The 27,088-nt window shown below is 31.6% G+C and overlaps 1 protein-coding gene across 1 annotated transcript in view; it reads right to left on the bottom strand.

The window, feature by feature from the left end:
• LOC130444383 (myelin transcription factor 1) overlaps positions 1-27,088 on the bottom strand; it is a 54,104-nt gene that overhangs the window by 6,726 nt on the left and 20,290 nt on the right. Inside the window, exons 3-18 of the mRNA XM_056779479.1 lie at positions 20,533-20,605; positions 18,920-18,960; positions 15,717-15,917; positions 13,648-13,930; positions 13,399-13,560; positions 12,610-12,846; positions 11,314-11,523; positions 10,838-11,018; positions 9,396-9,547; positions 9,180-9,316; positions 7,534-7,771; positions 5,979-6,116; positions 5,354-5,548; positions 5,176-5,238; positions 3,118-3,386; positions 2,682-2,836 (exon numbers count right to left, since the gene is read on the bottom strand). Of these exons, the coding sequence (XP_056635457.1) occupies positions 2,682-2,836; positions 3,118-3,386; positions 5,176-5,238; positions 5,354-5,548; positions 5,979-6,116; positions 7,534-7,771; positions 9,180-9,316; positions 9,396-9,547; positions 10,838-11,018; positions 11,314-11,523; positions 12,610-12,846; positions 13,399-13,560; positions 13,648-13,930; positions 15,717-15,917; positions 18,920-18,960; positions 20,533-20,605 (2,735 nt within the window). The remainder of the gene's footprint in view (positions 1-2,681; positions 2,837-3,117; positions 3,387-5,175; positions 5,239-5,353; positions 5,549-5,978; positions 6,117-7,533; positions 7,772-9,179; positions 9,317-9,395; positions 9,548-10,837; positions 11,019-11,313; positions 11,524-12,609; positions 12,847-13,398; positions 13,561-13,647; positions 13,931-15,716; positions 15,918-18,919; positions 18,961-20,532; positions 20,606-27,088) is intronic.

The raw sequence follows: 27,088 nt of genomic DNA, 5'->3' as shown, positions 1-27,088 counted from the left end.
CAAGACAAGTACAAATATGGATGAGCATTTCCCTCCTAATAATTGAAAAAATATCAAAAAAATAGTACTAGATTATCTCAAAACAAAATATTTTAATAGGAAATAATTAAACATATTGAAGAACTTTGTTTTGATAAAATAAAATAAAATAATTTAAGGGAAACTAGTTGAGTGTTATTAGAGCATTCTCGACTTGATCGCTCATAAACTTTAAAATTTCATTTAATCGCAATGCTGTTATTTCAAGATTTGTTTTTACGCTCAATTTGGAACTGATTTATAGTTGTGGGTGGAAAAGATCTTTCCAAGTATTTTTCTTGGAAGACTGTGGTGTTACAAAGTATTGGGTACCTCTAGTGACTTGGACTCGTTTTATTTTATCATTTACATAGCAGTTGAACCACATTTCCAAACAAGTTCTTATATTCATTTAATAATAGTTATGAACAGTTTTAACAATATTTCATTATATAGATAAGTTCTGTAATATAATGTAAGTAGAACAATTTTTATATTTTGAAGTTACGAAAACTAAAAAAAATCGAGGATCAGTACTAAATTTAGTATAAAATATTGACATAGGTCATATTTCAACAAATAGCCATTTAATATTTATTACATTTTCAAAAAATGATTTAAATGATGATAATATTTACTAATAATTGTTTATTGTGTAATTTTTGATCATCATATGGCAGCTTGGAGAAATATAATGCTTTAAAAAATTTAGAGCTGTTATTTTATTAAGATTCATATGAGAATAAAATAAATTGATGATAGAATAATCTTTACAGTTAAAACAATCCATTTTTTAATTACAACAGCTTTACATTTTTATCTAATCAAGCTAATTTAGGAAAAAAGCAGAGAAAATTGATTTACAGTTGACATTGCTGTCTTATCGTGGAGGTAATAGTTCAATTTGGGGATAACAATATTTCAATAATGAATGGGAATAAATACAGGACTCCAGTAAAAATAAACAAAAGGCAGAGGTACTAAACATTAATTTGAATATGGAATAGAAAATAAAAAAGTAGAGAAAAAAAGAAAAATAGAACTTCAATAGATCTAAATATAAAGGAAAAAATGACAATAGAAAATAAAAAAAATGGAACGAGCAAAAGGATGTAATAATAGGAAGATATACAAGAACGCAAATAGTCAACTGAGTGAACAATAAGAAGAAAACCAACGGAGATGATAAAAAAGACAAAGTATAACCCAAAAAAGGGGAAAAAAGTGAAATAGAGAAAGAAAATATGGGTACTAAATGCAGTAAAAATTAATGTACATAGACATATACAAAACCTTGATAGTATCAAGAATAAGGAAATTGGTACTAAAATAAATAAAACTCTCTGGGAAGTTACAATAGAATATAAAGAAAAAGCATATATAGGAAGAAAATAAATTCAAATGAGTAAAAAATAAGTAAACCAACAAAGATGATAAAAAGAAGAACATAGTATAGTCAAAAAGAGGTACAAAAGAAGGGGAAATATAGACAGAACATAGGGGTACTTAATGAAGTAGAAAATAAAAGAAGAAAAGTACACAGAGATATACAGAACCTTAATAATATGAAGAATCATATTTGCTATGAAAATAATGGGAAAAATTAAAAAAAAAAACTAAATCAGAAGTGACAATGGAAAAAGAAAAAATAGAACATGAACAAGCATAAATAGAAAGATATGTAAGAACACAAAGATTCAACCGAGTAAAAGTTAAGAGAAAAAATACGAAAACTAACGAAGATGATAACAAGATTATAGTATGAGGGAAATGTAGATAGAAAATAGGGGTACTGAATGCATTAAAAATGAAGAGAAAATGTACATAGGAATACAAAAAAACCTTCATCATATCAAGGATGACATATGCAATGGAAAAAGACACATTTATGCTAAAAAAAGTTGCAATGGAATATAACATAAAATAAATATATATAGGAAGAACACAATCAAGTAGGATTTACCTAGAAGAATACTGATAGAGATGATAGAAAGAATAACATAGTATAACAAAGAAGAGACTGAAGAAAGAGGAAATATAGAAAGAAAATAGGGGTACTTAATGTAGTCGAGAATAGAGAGAAGCATATACACAGAGATATACAAAACCTTGATAATATTAAGAATCATATACACAATAGAAATAAGGAAAATTGGTGATAAAAATCAAATAAAAGTAACTAGACATGACAATTGAATAAAAAGAAAAAATAGAACAAGAAATAAGCAAATAGAGAACGATATATAAGAACAAATAAGTCAACTTGGAGGGGGGGCTACAATATGAGAAGAAAACCAAAAATACAACAGTAGATTATATTATGGCCGAGGAGTGTACTAAAAAGATGTGAAGATATGAAATAGTGAAAGAAAGATTAGCACTGAAATGAGGACTAGAAAATAATGAAGAAAAAAAAATAATAAATACAGCCAACAACTAACTATGAAGAAGAAAATTACAATTGAGAAGTAATCAATTTGAGTTTCAACATAATTTGACTGTCAGCCTTAATGTAAAAATTCAAATTAAAAATATTATTCGACAAATTTGAAACTTGATTTGAAAAAGATTCCATTAAAAATAAAAACAGATGACTGGTGAATTTTTAGTAGCTCAGTTTTCCATCATAAGACAACAATTCAAAATTCAAATCCTGAACTTACTTTTTCACTATGCCCTAAATGGTTTTCCATGGCGTTTATATCCGATTTTAATTTTATCATCTGAGACTCGACCCTTGCATTTTCTCTTTGTAATTCGGAGATCTCCGCCTCTAAGGTCATAAGATCTTCGCCTCCATTAGTTCCCTGTTCTATACCTGTAAGAAAACGTCTAGAAATAAATTTTAGTCCTGAGGAAGCGATTTTGAGAAAATAAATTGTTCAAAAATGTATTTGTAGCATCTACATGATACAACTTATAAACAGACCAGTTTTTAATCTATACTTAACTAACTTTTATCTGCTTATTTCGTTTATTCCCAAAATTGTTGTAAAGTATCTGAAATATTTAAATCATCGATAAAATTGTATGGTTGTAGGAAATTGTGTCCCATGTTAATATCATGTAGATGCGGAACACAAATAAATATATCTTCACCTGTATATCCTTTAGAATAAAATGGCATATCTTCTGGATATTTAGATTTTTTAACGGTCTGCCCTGCTACTGGACAACCACTAAGCGACCTATGTGTTAAAAAAGATCCATTTATATGTCCCGTTCCGTCACATCCCGGTGTTGGACAATTAACACCTTCAAATTTCATTGCTGTTGCAGCTGCTACCGCCGCTTTGTGTTGTTCGACGGAACCGCCACTTTCTAATACTCTCATTTTATTTCTGTTGGCTATGGGACAACCGGACGCGCTACAGAATAATCATAAATGAAAGTAATATTTTTTTTCAAAAAGCAATAAAAAAAATTAGGATTCTAATTAAATCGCATATCTAGATGATTTCTCAAGCTTGTTGCTTTGTTATAAACCAATATATTGAATGGGAAATATTGTTGGATAGACTACTATGGCCTGTATTAATTAGAGCCCAACAATAAAGATAATAGTAGAGACACACACCACTTGGACAATAACTAATAATTGAGTAGAATTTAGAATAGAACATGCTACTTTACAGGGACTTCAATGCGATGCTTGGAGCTATCTTTAAAATGAATCAATAGTTAAATTTATTGTGACTAAACTTAAGCCTGTGGCATACTGCAAAATATGTATTAAAAGTTATAATTGAAGTTTTTGATGATATTTGTCATGAAAAGTTTTATACTATTGTCATTGACAGCCATGGTAAAAGTTATAAATGATATCTATAAAAAATACCCACAGATTTCAACTTACAGCTGTGCTTCGCATAAATTAAATTCACTAATCAGAGATTTGCAAAAAACAAAATCTTCAAGTGAATGGAAAAATAATTTCATTCATATTGTTAAATAAATTGATAATTAATATGTTCTACTTGCTAAATTTCATTCCAACCAGAAAGAAAATTTTTTCAGGAGGAAATTATTTGACGAATAAACAATTAGCATCAGACATTTTTCATACAGAAATTTTTTTTAAAACTCCCACCATCTACACCACTTTTAAGAAAAGTACTGGATTTAAAAAAAAGAAGGCGTTAATACCTGTTAATTTTGCAGGTAACATTTTGAATCCTTTTAAAGGTATTAATCTTACAATAGAAGAGTAAGTAAATGGCTCAGAATATCAAGTACAAGAAGTTTCCGTACTTATGGAATAGTACGTATGCAAAAGGAAATTGATTATCAACAGGAAGGAGTGGAAAATGGACTTTTGTAGCCCATAACATACTTTTAAAACCCGATATAGGTGATATAGAAGAACTGAGTGATGAAGAATCAGCCCACACAGAAATGGAAGAAAATTTCCATTAAAACGAAAGTTCACTTTCAGAACATCAGGAAAAAATTTATTTTTTGCTTGAAAATTTGTCAGCTTTTTTGATAATTTATTTCCCATTATTTGTCTTTTGTAGAAAAAACCTTACATTACAAACTTTGGATTTTTAAGGGTTTTCAATGTTTTTATTTGAGAGTAAATAATAAAAAAACTAGCATAAAGTATTTTGAAATTAAATTAAATTTTAAAAATTTCAATTCAGGGAAAATTCTTGAAGTAAAAACTATTATTCATCTATTATATGGTGAATATAATCAAATATAATTTTATTTTTATCTTTTTTGGTGTTATAAATAAGAAATATTCAAGTATGAATCTGCTAAAACTAAATCTAAAGTAAAATGTTTTAAATTTTCAGTTTATTTCAAAACACAGACTGTTCCAGTATTATTAAAGCAATATTTTCACTACATTTGAATAATAGGTATATTTTATTTAAGAATATTCTGAAAATGTTATACTATATCCACAATCAATGGTGATATAAGTTATTATTACAATCATATTTATTTTAAAGCCAGTCTTGGAACCTCCTAGTGAGAAAATGGAAGTTACAGTATTTTCATCTGATTTAAATAACTTCCAATGATAATATCAGCTTTCACTCGATTTATATTATAGATGAAACAATATTTTTATACAAGGAAAAAAAAGACAATTTAAACTAATAAGACATTTTTCAGAACAAAAAAAGCAGTCAGTATTTTGGTTTTTACCTTCTGTGCGACAAAAACTTTCCAGTCGCATGCCCAGATCCATCACAACCCGGTATAGGGCATCTGAACGCATGAAAAAATTCAGGTACCTTAAGTTTCAGATATCACCGATTTTAGAAACAAATGAGCTACATTTATACAAGAATAACAATTGTTGTATATTAAATTCATAATTTACCTTAGTGGTTCTGAATCTTGACCATCTCTAGGTTTGCTTTTTGGTTTATTGGCTCTAGGACATCCTGAAAGACTTCTGTGAGAACTATAATTGCCTGTTACGTGTCCTGATCCATCGCAACCAGGTGTGGGGCATTTTAATTCTTGAGAATGAGGTTGTATTTGAGATCGATCTACCCGTGGACATCCTGACAGACTGAAAATAAAGAAAAAGTTAGCATAGATACTTAAAAATTGTATTAAATCTGAGATTTATTAAGCATGTAAGGACCTGACTCAGTGACAAATTACCAATACCAATTTGTTAGTATATGGGCATGGACAATATTAATAGCAATTAATTATTATATAGTTTCTTAAAACCATGCTTGAGAAATAATACTTGATTCACAATTTCAATAGAGCAAATAGTATTCTATTACTAAATAACAACAGGGGTTTAAAAAATTGCCAGGAAATGGCGCCAAGAAGCTTATATTAACACATATACTTTATATTTTCATTACAAAGAATCAAATCAATCTTTTACCTCAAACAAATACTTCTTAATCATGGTTTTGAGAATAAAACTATTACATTAATTTTAGAAAAAAAGGTTAGTATAAGAATATCATCTATTTGCTTGCCTTCTATGTGTAGCGTAATGACCAGTAATGTGTCCTATGCCGTTACAGGTAAGAGTTGGACACTGAATCGGCTCCTTACCATCCCGTACAAGTGGAGATGAATTGTTTCCTTTAATGAAATGATCCACAGAATCGACGCTACCAAAAGCAGTTTAAATTTAAATGTGATTGTTTCTCGCAATCACTACAATGCTGTACATATGTAACAGTAATCGTCTTCAAAGTAGTTTATTTTTTTATTCTTGAACGTAATTGAAAGTAAAGTTGTTAAATGAGAGGGCGTTATGTTGTACTTGAACATTAATATGAATTTTGGAGTACCAATTACGTTTTACTGTAATTGATTTTAATTTTTGTAGTTAAAGTAAAACAAATAGGGCTTTTCTGTCCTGAAATATTTGACACTTAAATTTACTCTTTCTCTGGTATTACTGTACGTAACCTCAAATCTATTTCCGCAAGACAAAGATGGAAAAAACTTTCATAACGTTAAATTGTCCATTAGTAATCAGTATATAAATGGTTATGTTTGAAATTGGAAATATAATATGTAATCCAAACTATTTTAGGGATAATGGAAAAACATTAAGAATATTATACGTTAATTGATAATCCAAAGGTTGGTGATACCGCCGTTGAAAGATCATTATTAATTTATTAATTAGGTTTTTATTAAAATTAGATTCACGTCAAAATAAAATGAAAAGTCATACCCGTTTTGATAATTTTCCTCCATTTGAATCTAATAATATTTTACGAAATAATTGATTAAATCACCATTTGAAAAGTTTCTTGATAACAAACTAGACTCGGAATACGCGATAAGCACGAGCACACCTGATTACGAACTGCATTTCATGCGAGAATTCTCTATAAACATTACAGTTAAATGGGAAATGAATATTAAATGTATATAGAACGTCATTTACTCATAGGTATTATCGTAACGGAACCAAAACTACATATTCAAAAAAAATACAGGGGTATTTTTAAAAGTTGTTTCAATAAAAAAAATGGTATAGATATTATATACAGTATTTGGTATCAATAAAAACTTTTTTGAATAAGATTAAACAAATTGAAAAATAATGAATTTAAAATGTAGTTAATTTTATAAAATAAAAGTAGATACAGTAAAATTCAAAATTTCAGTACGCATGCCATTTTTTTTATGTAATCAAATTTAAAAATACATATCAATAATCTAATCGAATTCCTTATATTCCTTATATCTGAAGTCAAAATCAAAACTAACAATAAAATAATTGGATCATTTATTATTCATTACATAATTTATTCAGTATTTATTATTATAAAGTCAAAAAACCTAAACTTTAAATATAGATATTTCGAAAACGAAGTAAGATATCAAAATATTTTATTCTTAATTTTTGCTCAAATTTGGGTCATGCTAGAAAACTCAAATCGTGGTGCCACAGAAATCGTTCTAGTGCCATAAATTAAATGTTTTTATAAAAACTTTATCGGAAGAAAAGTAAACTTTAAAATTATGAAGAATTTGTATTTTAATAAATTATAATGAATAGAATATTACCTGTCTTTATTCGGAGATTTATCATGTTGAGATAAGGAGTGTTGGGGTGGAGGCATAGAGTAACAAGTGCTTGGTGAGTATCCTCCGGGAGGTACGGGATAACCAGTTGTAACGGGGCCTGGATATCCTCCTGCACATGAATAACCACTTGGAGGGTAAGGTGAGTAGGGATTCGTCGCATAGTCACTAGCAACTGTTGTCATCCCGTAACCAGGGTGTGGACTCATTGGACCATAACCTAAAAATTTAAGAAATCAAATATTACAGATATTGTTTCGTTCTTGAAAGTGAATTGGGTAATTTTGAATATAAAAAGAAGTAAATGTGGCGTATTTCATTTGAGTTTAACCTGTCTTGAAAAAAAAAGAACATTACTCAAAGTACTATTAGAAAACTTATAAAATACATAAATTATATTGGATTTTATTTTCGGTCCGGAGACACGGAAATCGCCACCCTCCACGGAAAAAAACGTGGTTAATTTTAATCTTAGAAATACGGAAATTTTAAAACTAATCTAATCTAACTTAACCTAATCATCCGTATCCAATTGTCACGGATATTAGTTACTCGTGTAACGTTGTGCAATATCATTAAGCTTAGAATAAGAGTCAGAGAATAAATTACGAGATATACATAGCACAATTCATTATTACTAAGGTTATTCTTACAATCAAATTATTTGTTAATCATGTATAATTCGTTCTAAATGAATGAAAAAAATTTATTGGGATTAGAAATGGCATATATCTCAGATTTCAACTGTAGGTGGAAGGTATTTATCCGTGGACAGTATTCATTCGTAGACAGAATTCATCCGTGAGTTAAAGCTTATTATTGAAATATTCACGGCTGAAATTATAGACACGGATAAAGCTTCATTTGGCTCATTTCTTTAAAAATGTCCGTATCTCTATGGTTGAAATTGGAGTCACGGATTTTTCCGTTGAGGGTGCCGTTTTATTTTCTGATACAGTTTGGTAGCCTAGAGGAACTTTCTTGATCTCTGCAACGCAGTGGAGTGTTTCCTTAAGGATATGTTTAATATTAAATCGCTGAGAGGTCAGTGAGAATGTGCTTGACGGATACGATTTTCAGAAGACATCAAATAACCGTCAGTAAGTTTGGAATAATTACTCCTGCTCAGAAAATATAGTTGAAGCAGAAGGTGAGAATTAGATAGATGGATCTTGTACAGTGATTTCATACTGTTGCTCCATAGATCGCGTCAAGAATCCTTGATGCTGAATTAGAATTTCTGAGTGCCGTTAGAGGTTAGGTGTCATGTATGTCTTGGACTAAAGAGTGATCGGTTAAAATCCCCCTCATCTGGGGGATGAGAGATACATTTGAAAGCCTGAAGAATGCTGTATAGTTCGGCGAAATCAATTTACAAGTTCATAGTTTGAGGCAACCGACATCGCAGTCAGTTTTGAAGAAAACATTTTCTGCACAGGATTATAAAATATGAATTATTGTTGCTGAATTGAGGTTATGTTTCATGTCTAGTCTTTCAATACCATCGGAAATTTGATTGTTTGGAATTGATTCATTTGTTTCTAATTACTAAATCCAAAATAAAATTTAAAAAATAAAAAAAGGAGCAAGGAATATAGATCACTAAGATTTTGTAATAAATTATGTACCTGCTGGGTCCCTGTAAGCATCCATGTAATGACTTCCTCCACTATCAGGAGTGGATTCTCGACTGTATCCTGCGCCAGGAACTAATACTGGACCTCCTCCAGGTGTGGAAGGAAAAGTGCCTACCGGCCGGACTCCACTACAACAATAATATAGTCTTCAGTTCCCAATTTTATATACAATGTGAAATTTTTAACTTTGTTCAATCAAATACCTACCTATGAGACAATCTACTGATACTAAGATCTAATGTTTGACCTTGCGGACTTGGAACTTGTGGACTTGCAGAAAGATGAGGGCTGGCCGCAGCTTGAGGACTTCCTCCAACCCTTTGTCCCGCCCCTCCGTAATGCGGCGAGCTATAGGCTACCTGTAAATAAACATTGTTCGATTTCATATCAAATAACTATTACAGATTAAGAGGTTATTAACTCGGTTCAATACACTTGCCAATATCCGAACTACTTAATCCGATTTTACCCGAATGCACATTAATTAGTCGCACATTTATTACTATGAATATAGAAGCACTGCAAAAGTTATTTACTTACTTAAAATCTGCATTGCATAAGCAAGTATTATATATATGCGTAGTTCGGTCCCCGAGTTCTTGGTCTCATAGTGCATTCGCAAAAATCTTAATGCACGAGTCAGTGACAAGTCTCAACAAGCTTCACACAAAGTTTCAACTTTGATCTTCGATTTTATTATAATAGAGCATGAACAACAACTTAGTCAAATTGTTTTGAAAAATATCTCAAATTGAGTATCGCGCTGTTACAAAATTTTTTTATGAAAAGGATTAACACCAGCACAAATCAAAAACAAAATGGAGGATATTTACGGTGACTTGTGTTTATCATTTTCAACCATTAAAAATTGCCGAGTTATGATGTTTTGAAATTAGTGAAATTTATCGTTCCAAATCACCAGTGCTAAAAAACAAAGGAAATTGCAACACAGACGACCGGCATTTCAAAAACACGAATTCTAAGGATCCTACATGATACCGACATCCAAAAAAGATTTCATGGAAAGGAGAGCCCATGCCAAAAAAAGCAAAAGTCACGAAAATATTTTGGGACTGGGTATCATTTTGATTAATTAAAAGGAATAAATACAACCATAAACGCGGCATGTCACTCTGACTTACTAAAACAACCGATGTGTGTGCTTGCTTCATGTCCAGTCCAAGCTACTTCTCTTTATATAGCCCTGATCTGGCCCCGTCCGATTATTTTTTCTTCGCAAAGCTGAAGGCCAAGTTAAGGGATAAAAGATTAAACACCGCCGATTAAATTAAACAGGCGACGTCCGAATATTTAGTGAGACGTTATGAAAAGTGTGTGGGGAAAATTTTTGTGGAAAATTTTTTTTTATTTATGACTTTTCTTTCTATGTTAGGCTAAGAACTTGTGGACCGCACCATGTACTGCAACAAATAATATAGAAAAAATTTATTTTAAGAATCAAACTTTATTTTAATATCCATTATTTCTGAATCTATCAAAACTAGAATTGTGATATAAAGGTCAAATCAGAAGTGGGATCAACATCACCGAACAATCAAATATCGACCTAATTAATGTCATTAGGGTTCACTGAATTGTTGAATATCCTCATGAAAACAGTTTATCTCTGTTTATGTAGTTAAAGTTACCTGCGGACTGGTAGTGGTGACACTGGACGTCGACAAATCGATAACGGTGCCCCCTGGGGACGTGTGTGGACCCTTCATTTGAGCAGCGTGAGCCGTTGTCACACATTTCACAGATAAGTTAATTGCTGAAAAGCCAACTGGAAGGGGAGCTCCGCTCGAGGCATCGTACTGATACATTGGTCTGGAAAATTAAAATTAAACGAAATTGTGTAATCTAGAAAATGAAACTTTTTTAAATGTGTAGATTTTAATAAAAAAAATTACTACTTTTGTTTTTTCTAGTATACCTAGATAAATATTCAGTGTTTAGACAATCAATTCTAGAGAGAGAAATAAGTTCTTATAAATCATAGCAGGAATTGGAAAACTAATAAATTATTTCACGAACTTCCATACAATAATATATCTCGTCGTATTTTGACAGAAAATTCAGTAATTGAAAATCTTCAACAATAAATTTCAACAATAATTCTTACCTTGGATATAAAGGTCCAGTTTGTTCAGGTTCTTCAGTTTTCATCATACTTTGAGCATTAGCGACGGCTATTTGATGCTGTTGTGCGGCAGCAGCTTCTTGTTGATACCTCTGTTCTTGTTGTTCGTCTATATATTCGTACATACCCTGTGGTGGAACCCTTGGTGGACCCAAAGATTGTTGTAGTGAAACGCATTGGCTAGAATCATACCTATTTTAATGAAAAAATATCAATTACACATAATTTCAAATATATCGATTACTTTTTTCGAACACTGAACAATAAGAAATTTCATTTTCTGTAGATCTTTACAAATGTTGGTATCCTGCTATAAGGACTTAAAAAAATGAATCCTAAAGCTCATAATGTTGGAGATCTTTAGTTAATTTCTGATTCTTGACTAATAATGATATGATATCCTACCATTAAACGCGATTATGATCATTGCGATATACAAGGACTATTCAGAAAGTGAGGAAATTTTCCTTAAAACGACTTACAAACAAAATATCATTTGCAATTGAGAAAATTATTGAGGCACTTATTATAACGATTTACAATAAGCTAATATGACTAATAAGTAGAAAAAATGTTATTAGAATGTCAAGAGATGATTTGGAATTAAAAAAGTATAAATATTAATAAATTTCTTAATTAAAAGTAGGGGTTCTATGAAAATGGTTTGATAGAAAGCACTGAGAAATAGTAAAACGAAATTCTAGGAGAAATTTGATAAGCACAAATAATTAAGGAGGTAGAGTAGAATAAGAAAAAATAAGAAATCCCTCCAACTAAGTGATAAGAAATGAGCGGCTGGAGGCCAGAATAAGAAAACCAGAAAAGGGAAAACCAAAAACCTCGTTGAAGAAAGAGAGGATTTGGAATGCGACAATATTATTAAATTTCTACTGAGCTGAATTAAAGATAGTACAAAACGGAGGATATCAAGAATGGTATAATGGAAAACGCTAAGAAATAGTAAGATGAAATTTTAGAAGCAAATTAATAATCACAAATAATTAGGAAGATAGAGAAGAATATGAAAACAAAACAAGAAAAACCTGCATCAAAGTTATAGAAAAAAACTCAGAAAGAAAGTGACATGAAATGGATAAATAAAGAACAGAACTAGGAAACCAGAAAATGGAAAAACAAATATATAAAAAAAAAATAAATGGTGAAAACAAAACAAGTAGGGGTATAAAGAATAAAAGTGATACAATACAAACAAATTTGTTAATTATCAGGTTTCTTATCGCTTATCTAATGTTAATATTTGTTAATTGATTACGTTACCTTTCAAAGCTAGTGGTACCAGGATCGTAAGGTCTATGACCGGCAGAGTTTATCAATCCTGATTCATAGGATCTATTTGTTAGTTCATTGGAATAAGTTACAATTGGTCTGGCTATAGCACTGCTTCCTACGGGTTCATTCATTTCAGTGTAGGAACGTTCCCTATGATAAATTTCTTCTGATATAGGTGACTGATGGTATGGAGATCTATGAGGCATCTGGTGTTCCATATTATATCTAAGATTGAGTAATAATTTAATACGATAATTTAGCATGATACTAATTTTTTATATTGATGTAGAAGCGAAACATCTCTGATGAAATTGACAGAAAAGAATAATTTCAAATGACCGGCTTCAATAAGAACAAATTGTGTATTTCATTAATGACAATATTTTTGAGATGTAAGTGTCTTGAAGTAGAAGTACCTAGGGTAACCTTGGAGTTGAAGTATAACAAACAAATTTGAATTTAAGATCTAGTACCACGATAAAAAAATGGCAGCTATCATGAGGATATCAGCGCTGAACACTTGGAATTGTGATGAATGAATAAATCGATTCCTACCATATTCGTCGGAGTGAAAGTATTTTCATTTCAGACAGTCATAAAGATGAAATGCAACTATAGTTAAGTGAGAAGGGGATTGGATATGATGTTGTACATCTAACAGTTTTCAAAATAAGCTAAAATTGAGATCTAATCTATCAAATATGCATAAACAAATAAGGGAATTAAAAATTTGAGCACGTATATTTAAATATTCGTTAAAAAATCAAAATTTCGTACCCTGGTTGTTGAGGATTATGATGAGGACCCATGTGAGGAGCACCGTGATGAATCTGATGAGGATTTCTATTGTTCATAGTATCCATACTAGACATAGAAGAAGAATTTGAATCTTGATTGATATATGGTTCATACCCTGATCTTATTCCTGAAGGAGGTGATCTGGAAGTAGAAAAATTGAATGATTTATGAATAAGGTAAGTAGTCGTACTATATCAAATGTAAATTGAAGTATTTATTTTAACGTACCTACAAGAGCTTGGGATTTCAGTTTTTGGTACTAGAAGTTCTGCTTGTCCGCTTACACTACAACAGCTACTGGTAGTAACTTCTGTTTTCGGTATTTTCATAGGATCGGGCTTGACTAGATTTGGTTTGGAGTAATATTGGTCGTATGGTGTCTTGATTTCTTCCGCTGTAGTAGTCGAAGGAGGATGATTCCCGTAATTCACTAAATAGTTAGGTTTAACGTCTTCCGAAGTAGGTGTCCTTTTCCCTTCGAAGTTAGGAGGAAATTCAGTTTGACAGCCACCTTAAATATTCCATATTTGTATATCAAAAATCTCCTATTTCAATTTTATAATATATATTTGGTATCTTTATATTCTATAGTTTTTAAAAATGTCGTATAATATGACAATATAGGAAATAAAGTGGATTTTGAGTGAAAACGCTTATGAAAATTATCAACCCAAATAAGAAAATATCTCTAATGAAAATGAAAATGATGGTTTTCTGGAGGTGGAAGCTCAAAACGAAACTTACTTAGTATTTTTGAAGAATATTCTTAAAAAATTTGATATTTTTGCGAATTACTATATCATTATTCTCCCTGGTTTACACATTTTTACAATAAAAAACTTAAAAAATAGTTTGCTACTTTTTTACATGAGGTTGGGTTGAGTTGGGAGTCCTTATGCTCTTATGTTGTCTCATGATTACTCACTTAGACCCATGTTACAAGGTTTGAAAAGTCTTTCACATCATAAAGACCAGTTTTACTAAAACCATTCAGTAACATACTATTTCTATTCAGGGTAGAGCTATACACGAGGTATGATTCAAAAATCTGATTGAGTTAATTGAGAATTGTATTAAAAACAAAGCACTACTTTTGGGCAATAATGTCCTTATCCCTACGTTAAATCTCTTCCCAATATCATGAATGGTATCAAAACGTTTCCGTTTTAGAACATTTTTCATTTTTAAGAAGTCTTTTTGCAGCCAAAGCTCTTTCTGGCCCAGTGCGTTGTCAGGATGATATCATACTTGAACCACAACGATATATTTTTCACATATATTCAATTTATTTTAAAATATATTAGTGATTATAATGTTGGATTGAATTAGCAATATAACAAGTTCTCAATAAATTACAAGAAGGAATCTCACGTTCAAGAAAGTGAGTACTGAGGAAATTTCTATCGTCGTCGGCTGCTAAATTTACCAGGCCTGTGCAATAGATTTTGTCATTAGTAGAGAAAAACTACATTTTATAGTTTCTGAGAGATTTTCTTATTCAATATAGAATATGGAAGACAGTCGAAACGCCTCTGAAATCATCTTATCCAGCTCAGCCAAATATTTTACGAAGCGGGTATCGCAAATGGGGTGGTTGATCTAAACATTACAATAATGCTCTCCGTCTATTATTACCCCGGTGTGGAGGTAATTTTTTTTGTTTATTCAAAAAATTGATGATACTAACCGACTCCTGGTCTTTAACTTGCTTTGAAACCGATGTCACCATTCCTTAACTTCTTGTTCTTGTTCTTCGGTTCGCATCATATTGGTATACCCAAAACTCATCTATGGTTACAAAACAAGCCAAAAATCCATGATATCATTTCGAAAATGCGCCAAATCTTGTTGCTCTGGTGTGTTAACAGACAGATCTCTCTTCGACCTAAGACTTCAGCCAAAATATTGCTCGCATCAACTAAAGAGACCCTAAGGGCTTCTATTTAACCTTTTTCGATTATTCGATGATCTATAGCATGATGATATAAAGTATTTTTTGCTATGTTTTCTGGTTTTCATGCACTTTTTGGATATCCTTAACCTTTACCTTACCCTTAAATGTAGCACCTCAGCTTTCTTTTGTTCGAATTTACCAACCTTTCGCTAATTTGTATTGATGCTGATTTTTCCAAAACTAGAAATTTCATTGCTACACGACACTCAAGTTTTCTAAGTATGACGCGTCGACATTGAACACCTCAGAATATATTAATGAATTGACCGATGTACATGTTTCCCATAATAGCAAAAAAATATTGTTTATTCTAAGCAATACGTCAATATATTTTTTGTCTTACCGCTAAATTGTGGTGAGGCAATTGGACTTTTAATTTTCTGCATATTCGTTTGGTACTTTTGCTCCCTAGCAGCTTGCTTATTAGCCGCAGCTGTTGGACAACCCGATAGACTTCTATGAGTATTTCTATTCGAACTAACGTGACCTCTACCGTTGCATCCAGGTGTTGGACATTTGAGAATGGTCTCGTGCATAGCCAGGACTGCAGTACAACAGAATCATTTTATATTAGTCAAGCTTTTATTTTGAATCACCGTTATGTGTTCGGTGATTGAAAATATGAAGCTTGACTACATAGATTGACCAAAATTAATACTTTTTTTTACATATTTTCTCATTTATTATTCGTTAGGCCAAAAAATATATTGTGAGATGACTTTTGTAACTCTATTTTGGTCAATCATGATCAATTGAGTATAATAATAGTGTGGAAAGATCAAAATCAGCACAGACATTAGGGGTAGAGAGATTAAATAAAATAAAAATAAAATATATTGTCCTTTTCCACACAGAGACAATTATTATACTCAACATCAACTGATTCTGAAGCGTGCTATGGAAAAAGGGAGAAGGATGTCATTCAAAAAGAATGTTGATTAATGGTTGAAAATGCAGATGTGAAAAAGGATGGATGCAACTATGGATGAAACAAAAATATAAATGCTCTCTACCCCGCAAAAGCAAAACTAAAAACTAATAACTCTAGTAAGCTAGGGAGTTGAATGCGGATGATATTGTCCCTAAAAGCAGATTGACATGATTCAAGACAACATGCAATTCCTTGCAAGATCAAAATATTACATAGGCAAATATTGCATGTCGCTTGCCATTGCATTATGGTGGCCACTAATCAAAATTCCATAAGTAAAAGTATCTAACCTCAAACTTTATTCAATAACTGATGCTACCTTACTTTTATAGTCTGATGGACAGTTTATCTGGAGAATTAGATGAGAAAACATAGAACAATTAGTGAGAATGGATGAAGAAACTCCTGAGGAGAATATTATATAAGAAAAATATTGCATCTTGCATTGCATTGCACGTTTCTTGTATCATGTCAAGCGGCCTTAGGAAAAAGTCTAGTTACTTGTCGCGTAACAACCAACCTGTCCAAAAGCGAAGCAGCATCAGATATCATTATTGCCGGTTATTCACTGACCCTTTTTTTCTAATTCATTTCACTTTCATTTCATTCTATGAAATATTTTGACTTTGAAAATATATCATGCAATTTCTTGCACGTTGTCTTGTACCATGTACCTTGTACCATGTCAAGCTGCCCTTAATACTAAAAACTTCTACGATATATTTCTAAAAGTCACGTGAACGTATCCATTTGGAATAAAAATTGTTTTACACGTTTCTCAACAGAGTGTAGATGATTTTAAATAATATGAAATGATGATTATTTTGTGAATTTGGGTTTTTAAAGATTGGCTAACCTATATAGTGGATTAATACTTATTTGGGATATTCAGTAATACTAAATGTATTCACTAAATAAAGCTTCCATATTTTCATTATGGTTTAGACTATGCATATTATATATTTTCTGTACAATTAACAGAATGATTGAATGAGAGCCATTTTGTATATTTTGAAATGCTATTAAACTAGAGTAGCTGAAGCATACGCTTTGTCTATTATGTTCACACCAAATCACACACATTTTAAACAGGCGCTACGTGATTTGGTGAAGAAAGTTCTTTAATCTAAATGACGGATAACGCTTGATGATCAGACACCTGCAGACACCTGCTGTCCTCAATTACTGGACTGTAGTAATAAAGTTAAGCAAAGTATTCTTTCTAAAATAGTAATAGGTGATGAAAATCCAAACCATTTTTTGGTATTCATACTAGAGTCGTGAGTGGGTTCACGAAAAGTTACCAACATTAATAAAAGCGAAATAATAAACTGGAGAAGAGCAGCAGGTAAAAACAGGATAAGAAATGACAAAATAAGAGAGGCAATAAGAGTCAGACACATATCTTCTTCTTCCTGTTGTGTATAGGCAACATTGCCTGTTTTTCTTCACGTCATTGTCTCTGCTCAGTCACCTGGGAGGTTGTCACTCCATCTTTTCCTAGGTCTTCCAATGCTTCTTTGTCCTGCTGGTGATTTGTCCCTTGATATTTTCACAATTCTTCCGTCATGCGGTCAATATACTCATTCCATTTTATCTTTCTGTCCAGTACCCAGTCATTGATATTATCACAAGGGAAAAGAAGAAGAGGAAGACCACGAAGAATTTGGAGTGAAGGCATAGATAAGGAAATGCAGGACAGAGAACTAATAAAAGACTTATGACAGGATAAAGACAGATGACGGTTAGAGATCAGAAGACGTCGTAGAATGGTGTAAACCGATATGTATATATACAATGGCGACAAAAGCGAAGGTGTATTAAGAAAGTTATATGTGGGAAATTAATTGAACAATGTATAGTTACAGCAAACTGATACATCACAAAATTTTACCTTAAGTTCTAGAGACAGTCAATATCCGCAGGTTGATGTTGCATCACGAAAATTAATAGTAATTCTTTGTATAATAGACAGTTGAATTTTCACATGAAAATAATATAACAGTCCACTGCATACACCTAATTTGGCTACGTGTGATTTCTGGTTATTCTTTGATCTGAAGAAATATTTACGTGATCGATGTTTAACGACGGAAAGCGAGAGGAATGAAGCAATTCGTGAATTTTGAGAATATTCCAAAAGATGACTAGCGTCAAAATTTTGAGATATGGAGACTTATGAATGCTTTGATGAAAGTGGTGATTATTTTGATCATGTTGCTGTTACGTAAATTTCACGAACTCGTCCTTCTATATACTAATACTATAATAATAATATAACCACAAAGGACCTACACTATCACGAAATATGATATAGTTTGTCTAAATCTAGGAATGTTGGGGATATTACTAAGTATACAATTTTAGTGTTGATGTAGCGACTCATTTCCTGAATATCGACTAATTGAGTAAAAATTATTCTCTTAATACTACAATAAAACGTCTATTAACATGCAGCTTCACTTTTTTCACAATGGATACTTTTGTACCATCATTAGCAATAATTGAATTTATGCTAATTTTTATTTATAACCTATTTGATAATAATAACCCTGTTCAAAGTTTCTAGAAGTACATTAATTATACCTTTCTTTTGTCACGATAATTTTACTTACTTTCTGGTGTAACTTTGTCCTTCCTTGGACATCCAGAAAGACTATATTCGAAAATGTAATGTTAATAAATAGCGGTCGATATTATTTGCAGAGTTAATCCAGAATTATCGAAACCAAAGTTATGAATTCCAATTCTACTAGCCTATAGTTTTGTTAGTTAACAATGAGTGCGAGAAAATTATTGAAGCTAATTCTATAATTGACAATTTTTGTAGAAAAAAATATTAATTCCTTCAAGAAGCTCCCTTGTGCCAGTGGAGTAGTCATTCTCAATCTTATTAACAGTCTGCTATGGTTGTCTTTTGCATGTTCTCTATAGTCTTGAAATTTCGTCGTCCTAAGATACATTATAGTATCGAGAAAAAGAAAGAGCAAAAAACCCGAGTTGGGATACTTAGTCATTTGAACTCTTCTCAATAAGTTCATTCCAACGTTTCTTGAATTCTCCCTTCAGTTATGAGGTTGATGGGCAACAATTTTGTATGAATTGTTGTAAACAAAATATTACCCCTTTCAAAGTATTTGCCTTGGACCAGTGGAATAGTCATTTTTAATCTTATTAACAGTCTGGTATTGCAGTCCGAATTTTTGATCATTGGAAATCTTCTTAGAAAGCTCAGTCCACACATTTCTCAAATTGTCTCTTCAGTCGTGAGATTTTCCAGCTTCACAAAAGAATTAGGTACATGTTGTTCTAAAATGTCATCTTCGAAGCTTCGAACATCTTAGAAATATAATAAAAATCTACTTTATGTATATCATCTGAAGATGAAATAATTTTGGACCGAAACCATTCTTTTATTTTTTAATCTATATCAGCAACGGGAACAATATTCGATGGTAAATTTTGGTTGAGTCTGGTCTGAAGCAATTTTTTGTCATGTAAAAATTCATACAGTCATAAAAATTACTCAAGTTTTTGATTTAAAAATAAGAGAAATATTTTATATGAACCTACTTTTATCTTCATGTTATCAGTTCTAGTTTTTTTGATAAGTATCAAAGGAATAGATGCTAGTTTTGTCCATGTAGATCGACTTTCCTCAAGAAATATTGTCCTCAATACTCTATGTCGCTCTATCGGTTATTTTTTATTTTGCACCTTAAAAGCCTATTTTACTGATGATTTGAGGCAAATTGTCTTTACTACTACCGAACCCTAAGTTTTCGTCAAACTTTTGTGAACGTCTATCGGTAAGCACTATTTACTTTTCTTGATGGTTTCCAGTTTTTTTGCCTTATTTGATAATACTTTGTGCCCCATTATGCCCTGGCATTCTGCATCCACGATTCTGTACGACTGTTTGTATCATGCGTGACCAACGCGTAATCAAAGCTCAAAGACAAAATGCAATAAGATACTGTCAGATTTGTGTCTCGATAGTCAAGTTATCTTTGTACCTTCTGTCTCTGAGGAAGATAAGTTGACTATCGAAAGACGGATCGACGAAGAAAATGCTTAAACATTCTGGTGTATCTTAAAAAACTGCTTTCTTTATATTTTGAAAAATTTTTTTGATTGTAAAGCTCTATTACTTCGGATTGTAATTCTGGATTATAATATGTTTTAATCTATGAGGATTTTTTTTAATTTCATTTGTGGTGTCACTTACCTCCTGTGATGTGAATACAATCCCGTGACGTGTCCTTGACCTGTACAACCCGGGGTGGGGCATTTGCTTCCCTCTGAAACAAGCGAGAAAATCGTTAAAAAGTTTGAACGTTAACGAAAACTTTTGCAAAATCGTTTAGTCCATGACTGAAAGAGATAAACGGAGAAAGAGAATCGGTAACCTATAGAAATAGAATGAGATATATAGCAGTTTTTCTGGGATAAACTTTACGAGGGGATTTCGAAAAATTTGTTGGATTGGATATATTGGATAAAAGTTATTTGCATTTCATTTTATTGATAGGTGCTTCAAGATTTTAAATGTTTCTTTTTATTGTGATGGAATGGAGACATCGATAGAAAAGGAGGTAATCGAGAAGAATTTATTTAAATAAATTTACGATGTTCAAATGTAATTTTTAAGCACAGAAATTGATACGTAGATACGTACAAACCTATTCAAGGCTTTGTTACTGTGCCCTGGATGGAGCTGGTACTCAACAACCTCTTCCTTTTTACTTTACATACGCAGTTGTTTTATTAGGTTAGACAGCAAAGTGCCGTCAACCCCGGACAAGGTTCTCTTCCTTGATGAATTAGTGATATAAACGATTCATAAACAAAACATTCTCCGTTTAAGTCTCACAACAACACTAGATTTGTTTAATCTAAACCTTTTCGTGCCAGTTTAATATTTTAATAGTTTCCTAAAATTTGGTACTCACTTGTAAATACACTGTGTGTTACAATGAAGTACTAATATAAGTATCGATTACAACAAATGAATGTTTCTATAGCAATTATCTGAATAACAATATTTCCTGACTTTAACGAATGAAATATCAGTTATATGCTTGTCTAATGGTCTGATTAATTGACAATAAGAAACAATTGATGGTATATATTAACAATAGCAGACATCAAAGAATAAATAAACAAAATAATGTTTGAAAAATTGATGATTTTGTTGATTTGAAAGAAAAAGTGGGTTGAGACAATTGTGATTCTATTGTTAATTATTAATCATCACTTTATTAATGTTAAATTATGATATGACTGATTTGGCATCTAAACTTAACTTTAGGTAGAAAAGTTGTTCAATATTAACCCATGTAGTGGTTTCCAAAATAAATTTCGTTATGTTATCCTTCGGAAATTAGATGCTTTTCGTAAGCAGAATTTTATTTATTCAAAAATAAGATAAGTGAAACAGGAATATCAATGTTTTCTAAAATGTTCAGTATGGATTCTATCATCGAATCTTTGAATCACAAAGATGAAGCCTGTTCGTTTGAACTAATATTTCAAAGTAAATCAGCAATAAACCTTCAATAAATCTCATGTCATATCAATACAATATTGTTCTTTATACCTTAGATACCATAATATGAAATAACAAAATATCAATTTACATTTAATACGAGGGTAGTTTGAAAATTTTCTGTCGTAACAAAGAAACAAGATATTGCCGTCTTTTTTCCCATAAGCATTAATCATTGTCTGATGAAAATCTCTGCACTGTAAGTAAAACTTTGAGGTCATGAAACAGGAAAGTTTCTCTGATAACTAGATTCTTTGTTATATTCATATTGAAAATTCTGTGAGATTCCGCTGAAATATCGCACAGCAAAGGTTGACTCAAAATTCTAGTTTCTGGATGAAAATTCGAGATCCAGATTATTTTGTTGGTAGATACTCTATTTACTTAGAATGCTCAAATCTTCTTCTTCGAGTAACATCTTTATTTCGGAGGTTGGCTATCCTCATAGCTGTTTTAACTTTGATAGTTTGACCCTAAATTGATTGACGACTATTATCGCAGGTTCCTAAGTCAAGATATTTTTCTTCTCTGAAAAGATTTTTTTCCTACATTTTTTCCTTGAATTATGAGCGGTAGGATCATATATTTTGGACCTCTCACGATGTGGTCGAGCACAAACTTCGATTTTTTCAATTTTAAAATCTAATATTACTAAAAATAAAATAGCAGTAGTGGAAAAAATGCGGTACAAAAATGTGTTAGTGTCCTGGGGCCACAAAGATGAAGCCTGTTCCTTTGAACTAATGATTCGAAGTAAATTAGTAATAAACCTTCAATATATTCCATGTCATATCAATACATTATTGTTTTTCGTACCCTAGATACATTTATTTTTTTAAGTAGTGATAGTTTACAGTGCAATGACACTTAAGAACCTGGCATATGACTTTTCTATTAATAATATTTTGATAAAAATTTTCACAAAAAGTTTTACATGATGATTGCAGTCATTAAAAATATTTGAATCAGATACGAGGTATGTAATGGCTCACTCAAAAATACTTCAATTTTTCATAATATCGAAAATTGTTATTGAGAAAATTTGTTTAAGGACCCTAGTATCTTCTGAAAAAGTTATCTGATAAGATTTTAGTTTCCAATTTGAGTTGCAGCATTGTTTTATTATTTTAAAATTGATTATGCAATAACTTAGAAAATTGAGTCCACGCATTTTACCACTGCTGGTATTTAATTTTTAGAAATATTAGTTTTTAAAACTGAAAAAATCGAAGTTCGAGCCTGACCACATCGTGAGAGGTCCAAAATATATGATCCTACAGCTCATAATTCAGAGAAAAATTGTAATAAAAAAATCTATTGGGAGAAGAATATCTTGACTTAGGAACCTGCGATAATAGTCGTCAAATAATTTAAGGTCAAACTGACAAAGTCAAAATAGCAATGAGGAAACCAACCATACAGATGGTACACGAAAAAGAAGAAGATTTGAGTATTCTAAGCAAACGTCAATAGGGTATCAACTAACAAATAATCTGGATCTAGAATTTTCATACAGAAACTAGAATTTTGAGATAACCTTTGTTGTGCGAAATTTCAGTGGAATCTCACAGAATTGTCAATGTGAATACAACCAAAGAATACCAGATCTAATCATCAGATAACCTTTCCTGTTTCATAACCTCAAAGTTCCACTTGCAGTAGAGAGATTAATGCCTATTTTGGGAAGAAAGACGGCAATGTCTTGTTTCTTTGTTACGACAGAAAATTTTCAAACTACCCTCGTATTAAATGTAAATTGATAATAAGGTATAAAGAATAATAATGTATTGATATGACATGAGATTTATTGAAGGTTTATTGCTAATTTACTTTGAAGAATTAGTTCAAACGAACAGGCTTCATCTTTGCGATTCAAAGATTCGATGATAGAACATTCAAGAAAACATTGATATTTCTGTTTCACTTATCTTATTTTTAAATAAAGAAAATTCTGCTTATGAAAAGCACCTAATTTCCGAAGAATAACATAACGAAATTTATTTTGGAAACACCAAAGAAGTTCTATGAAATAGATGAAAGCTACTTCATATCAGGCAGATATTGCCCTACATGGGTTAATATTAAACAACTCTTCTACCTCAACAAAACTTAAAGTTAAGTTTAGATGCCAAATCAGCAAATCATAATTTAACATTAATAAAGTGATGATTAATAATTAACAATCAAATCACAATTGTCTCGACCCACTTTTTCTTTGATGTCTGTTATTGTGATAAATTGATAAAAAAGTTAATAACAAAAAATGATAAAGAAACTAAAGAGAAGTTAACAAACTATGAATAAATTATACTGTTTACTGAAAATGCATAAACCTACATTATGAGCTAGATCATTTGTAGCAACAATTAACACTCCAATTGAACCTATTACTCGTTGGTTAAATGTTGACAAAATGATCATTATATCAAAGACTCCTTTAAATTCAACGAAACTTTTAATGATTTGGTATTATCGCTTAGGTTGAGATGTAGAGAACTTGGAGATCGGTACAGACGTTCAGATATTATGGCTGTGATAAGAAGTAGAAGAATTAGGTGGCTAGGCCATGTAAGAAGAAAGGATGAAGAGACAACAATAAGAAGAGTGTGGAGAGGTCAACCAGAAGAGAGGTGCCCACTGAGAAAACCAAGAGCAAGTTGATATCACCAAGTGGGTGAAGATGTAAGGAGACTTGGTGGAAAAGTAGACATAGTTGGGAATGGAAAATTATGGAGGTAATTTGCTGGCGAAGTTAAAAATCAACTTGGGTTTTAGTGGCTACAGTAGTAGTAGTAGTAGGTTTAGATGTATTGCAATTCTAATAAAAAAAATCTATTAGAGTTAATTCCCAATAATAGTTTTATCCTATAATAAAAATTATCAACAAATCTTTGGAATACCAATTGGCCCTTTAATATCCCCTATACTAACAGATTATGTATTGGACTTTTATCTAATTGTTTTGTACTTTAAAGTATTTTTTATTAAAAAGTATGTACAATATAATTTTATCTCTTCCATATGATGAAATTGATAATTTTCTATTTTACCAGATTGGATCCTTATACACAATATAAATAAAAATAAAGAGCATGAAATATTACTTCTGTTAGTGTTAATAAACTAGAGGACTGAGCTGTAAATTCAAAAACATCGAGTATATCAAATAACTTGTGTGACAAATGTATGACGTACGGGCACACGTCCCATATTCCTCAGCTTCATTAGTAATCGCCAAACCAGGCATATACTCATGACACATCATAAAAAGAACCTCTCGTAGTTGCTTTTTTTTTGTATTCTCTTCATCTCTACCCACAACTTTCAACTTTCAAAAAGAGTTTTGCGCAACTCTGAAACTCCGCCCAAATGGTCGATTAGCCTATCCGTATCGTCGGGTGGAGACTCAGAAGAAAAATCTTTTTTCGGAAAAAAGTAGCCGCATCGGAGAGTGGCAGCCCGGCGTCGGTCACCGCACCTGCGTCGCATCGCATATTCTACAAATCGACGCCGACGCTTTTACTTGGTCAGGAGGCGCCGCGAGTAGGTAATTTTTTTTCTTTTTGAGAGTTCTTTGGATTACTCCCACTTTGGAGGAGATTCGATACCAAGGAGGAGCGAAAGTAGGAGGTGTGAGAAAAAATGTACGGATGATGTAAATAGAGTTGGTGGAGGAGTTTTTTACTGGAACTTGGAACGGTAACAGGTCGATTTCGTGAAAATATTGCTGATTTCGAATTGTTATTGCGAAAACAGCGTGAGAATGTATACACCTACGTCAACATATATTTTCTCAAAACTAGTTTTTACTTATATACATTATGAAACTTCAACTCGGAACATTACCATGTTTGAATTAATTGTATTATTATTATATGAAGTTTTTGTTATACAAAGCACTATATATTTTTTTATGATGTGGTTTGTTTGTTCAAATAAGATACGAAGCGTTTGTAATTAGCAATCTGGTTGAATATAAAAGCCTCAACTCGCGACATTTCTTTCAGAGTTGTCCACTTTTGTTGCGTTTGGTATATACTCTTGCTTTTCAGCTCTGTAAATTTTTACTCCACAAAGCTTTACTTTTTAAATTGATCAATTGCATTTCTAGAGATACAGTTTCAATTCCAAGTGGTTCAATGTAGATTTAGTTACTATTTGTGTATGAATTCTAGAGTGGTTTTGTTGGTTTTGAATTGCTAAAATCTATTAGCAAATTAATATTTAGTTTTGTGTACCGAAGTAATTTGTATCAACAACTGATTTTATTGCGATATTGCTTATCTTCCGCAAAAAAAAACATCGTCTGGGTTTCCCTTCCCTAGCAATTTTAGATTTAGTTCATTCAATTTCGCTGTGATATCCACGATAAATCCAAATTTTTTGCAACCATTTGTTGTTCTTTAAATCAGGTTGATTAATTTAGCAATGTATTTCATTTAAGCACAAAGCAAAACGTTTCAACACCGTACCTTTGGAGATAAGCCTTTGTACTTTGTTATGAAGAAAGAGATCGAAATACTAAGTCTCCATTTCGTTTAATAATTCTTTAATCTGCTGATGGAAGAGTGCCTTTGACAAGATGCTATTAAAAATTTTGATTATCAAATTCATAAACTCAAGAAAGCACTTCTTGGTGCAGTGAAATTTTAGAATTTCGTGGGTTATTCTGCTCTGAAGAATCGTTGTTGCCCATTAATTTTTTGCTGTCATACTTCTAGCTCCATCAGTTGCTATTGAAACGATTATTCCCATTTCTCCTTTTGGACCTTGGGAAGACATATATCTGACAAACGTAGCAAATTATGCCCTGTCTTTTATGTCGCATAACTCATCTAGCAAGTGATAATGCAGAAGAAACTGGAATATCCTTCACCTGCAAATATGTTACATTTGAAGATACTCGTATTGTAGTTATTCTTTATTGTACTGTTTAAGCGATTGATGCCAAATCTTTGATCGTTTTCAAGATTTCTGGTTTGTTTCCTGAAATCACGAAATAGTTTTTCAAAAGCACGTATAAAGTAATTCTTGTCGCGTGTTATAGAATAGATAGAATCAATGCCTCATCCTCGTTGATAGATTGAGAACGATTCTTGAATTTTTTTTTGGTAAAGTCAATATTTGCGTAGGGAAGTGAAGAGCTGTAGCTTCACATCCAAATTGACGCAGTTTGCCGAACCCTGTTGTAGAAGCTCTCTCATCACTTCAAAATTTATTTGTTCAAAGTTCAATT

This window comes from Diorhabda sublineata, chromosome 5, assembly GCF_026230105.1.
Source record: "Diorhabda sublineata isolate icDioSubl1.1 chromosome 5, icDioSubl1.1, whole genome shotgun sequence".
NCBI lineage: Eukaryota > Metazoa > Arthropoda > Insecta > Coleoptera > Chrysomelidae > Diorhabda > Diorhabda sublineata.
Note: the sequence above shows the minus strand (reverse complement) of the source record. Positions and strands in the feature narration are given on the sequence as shown.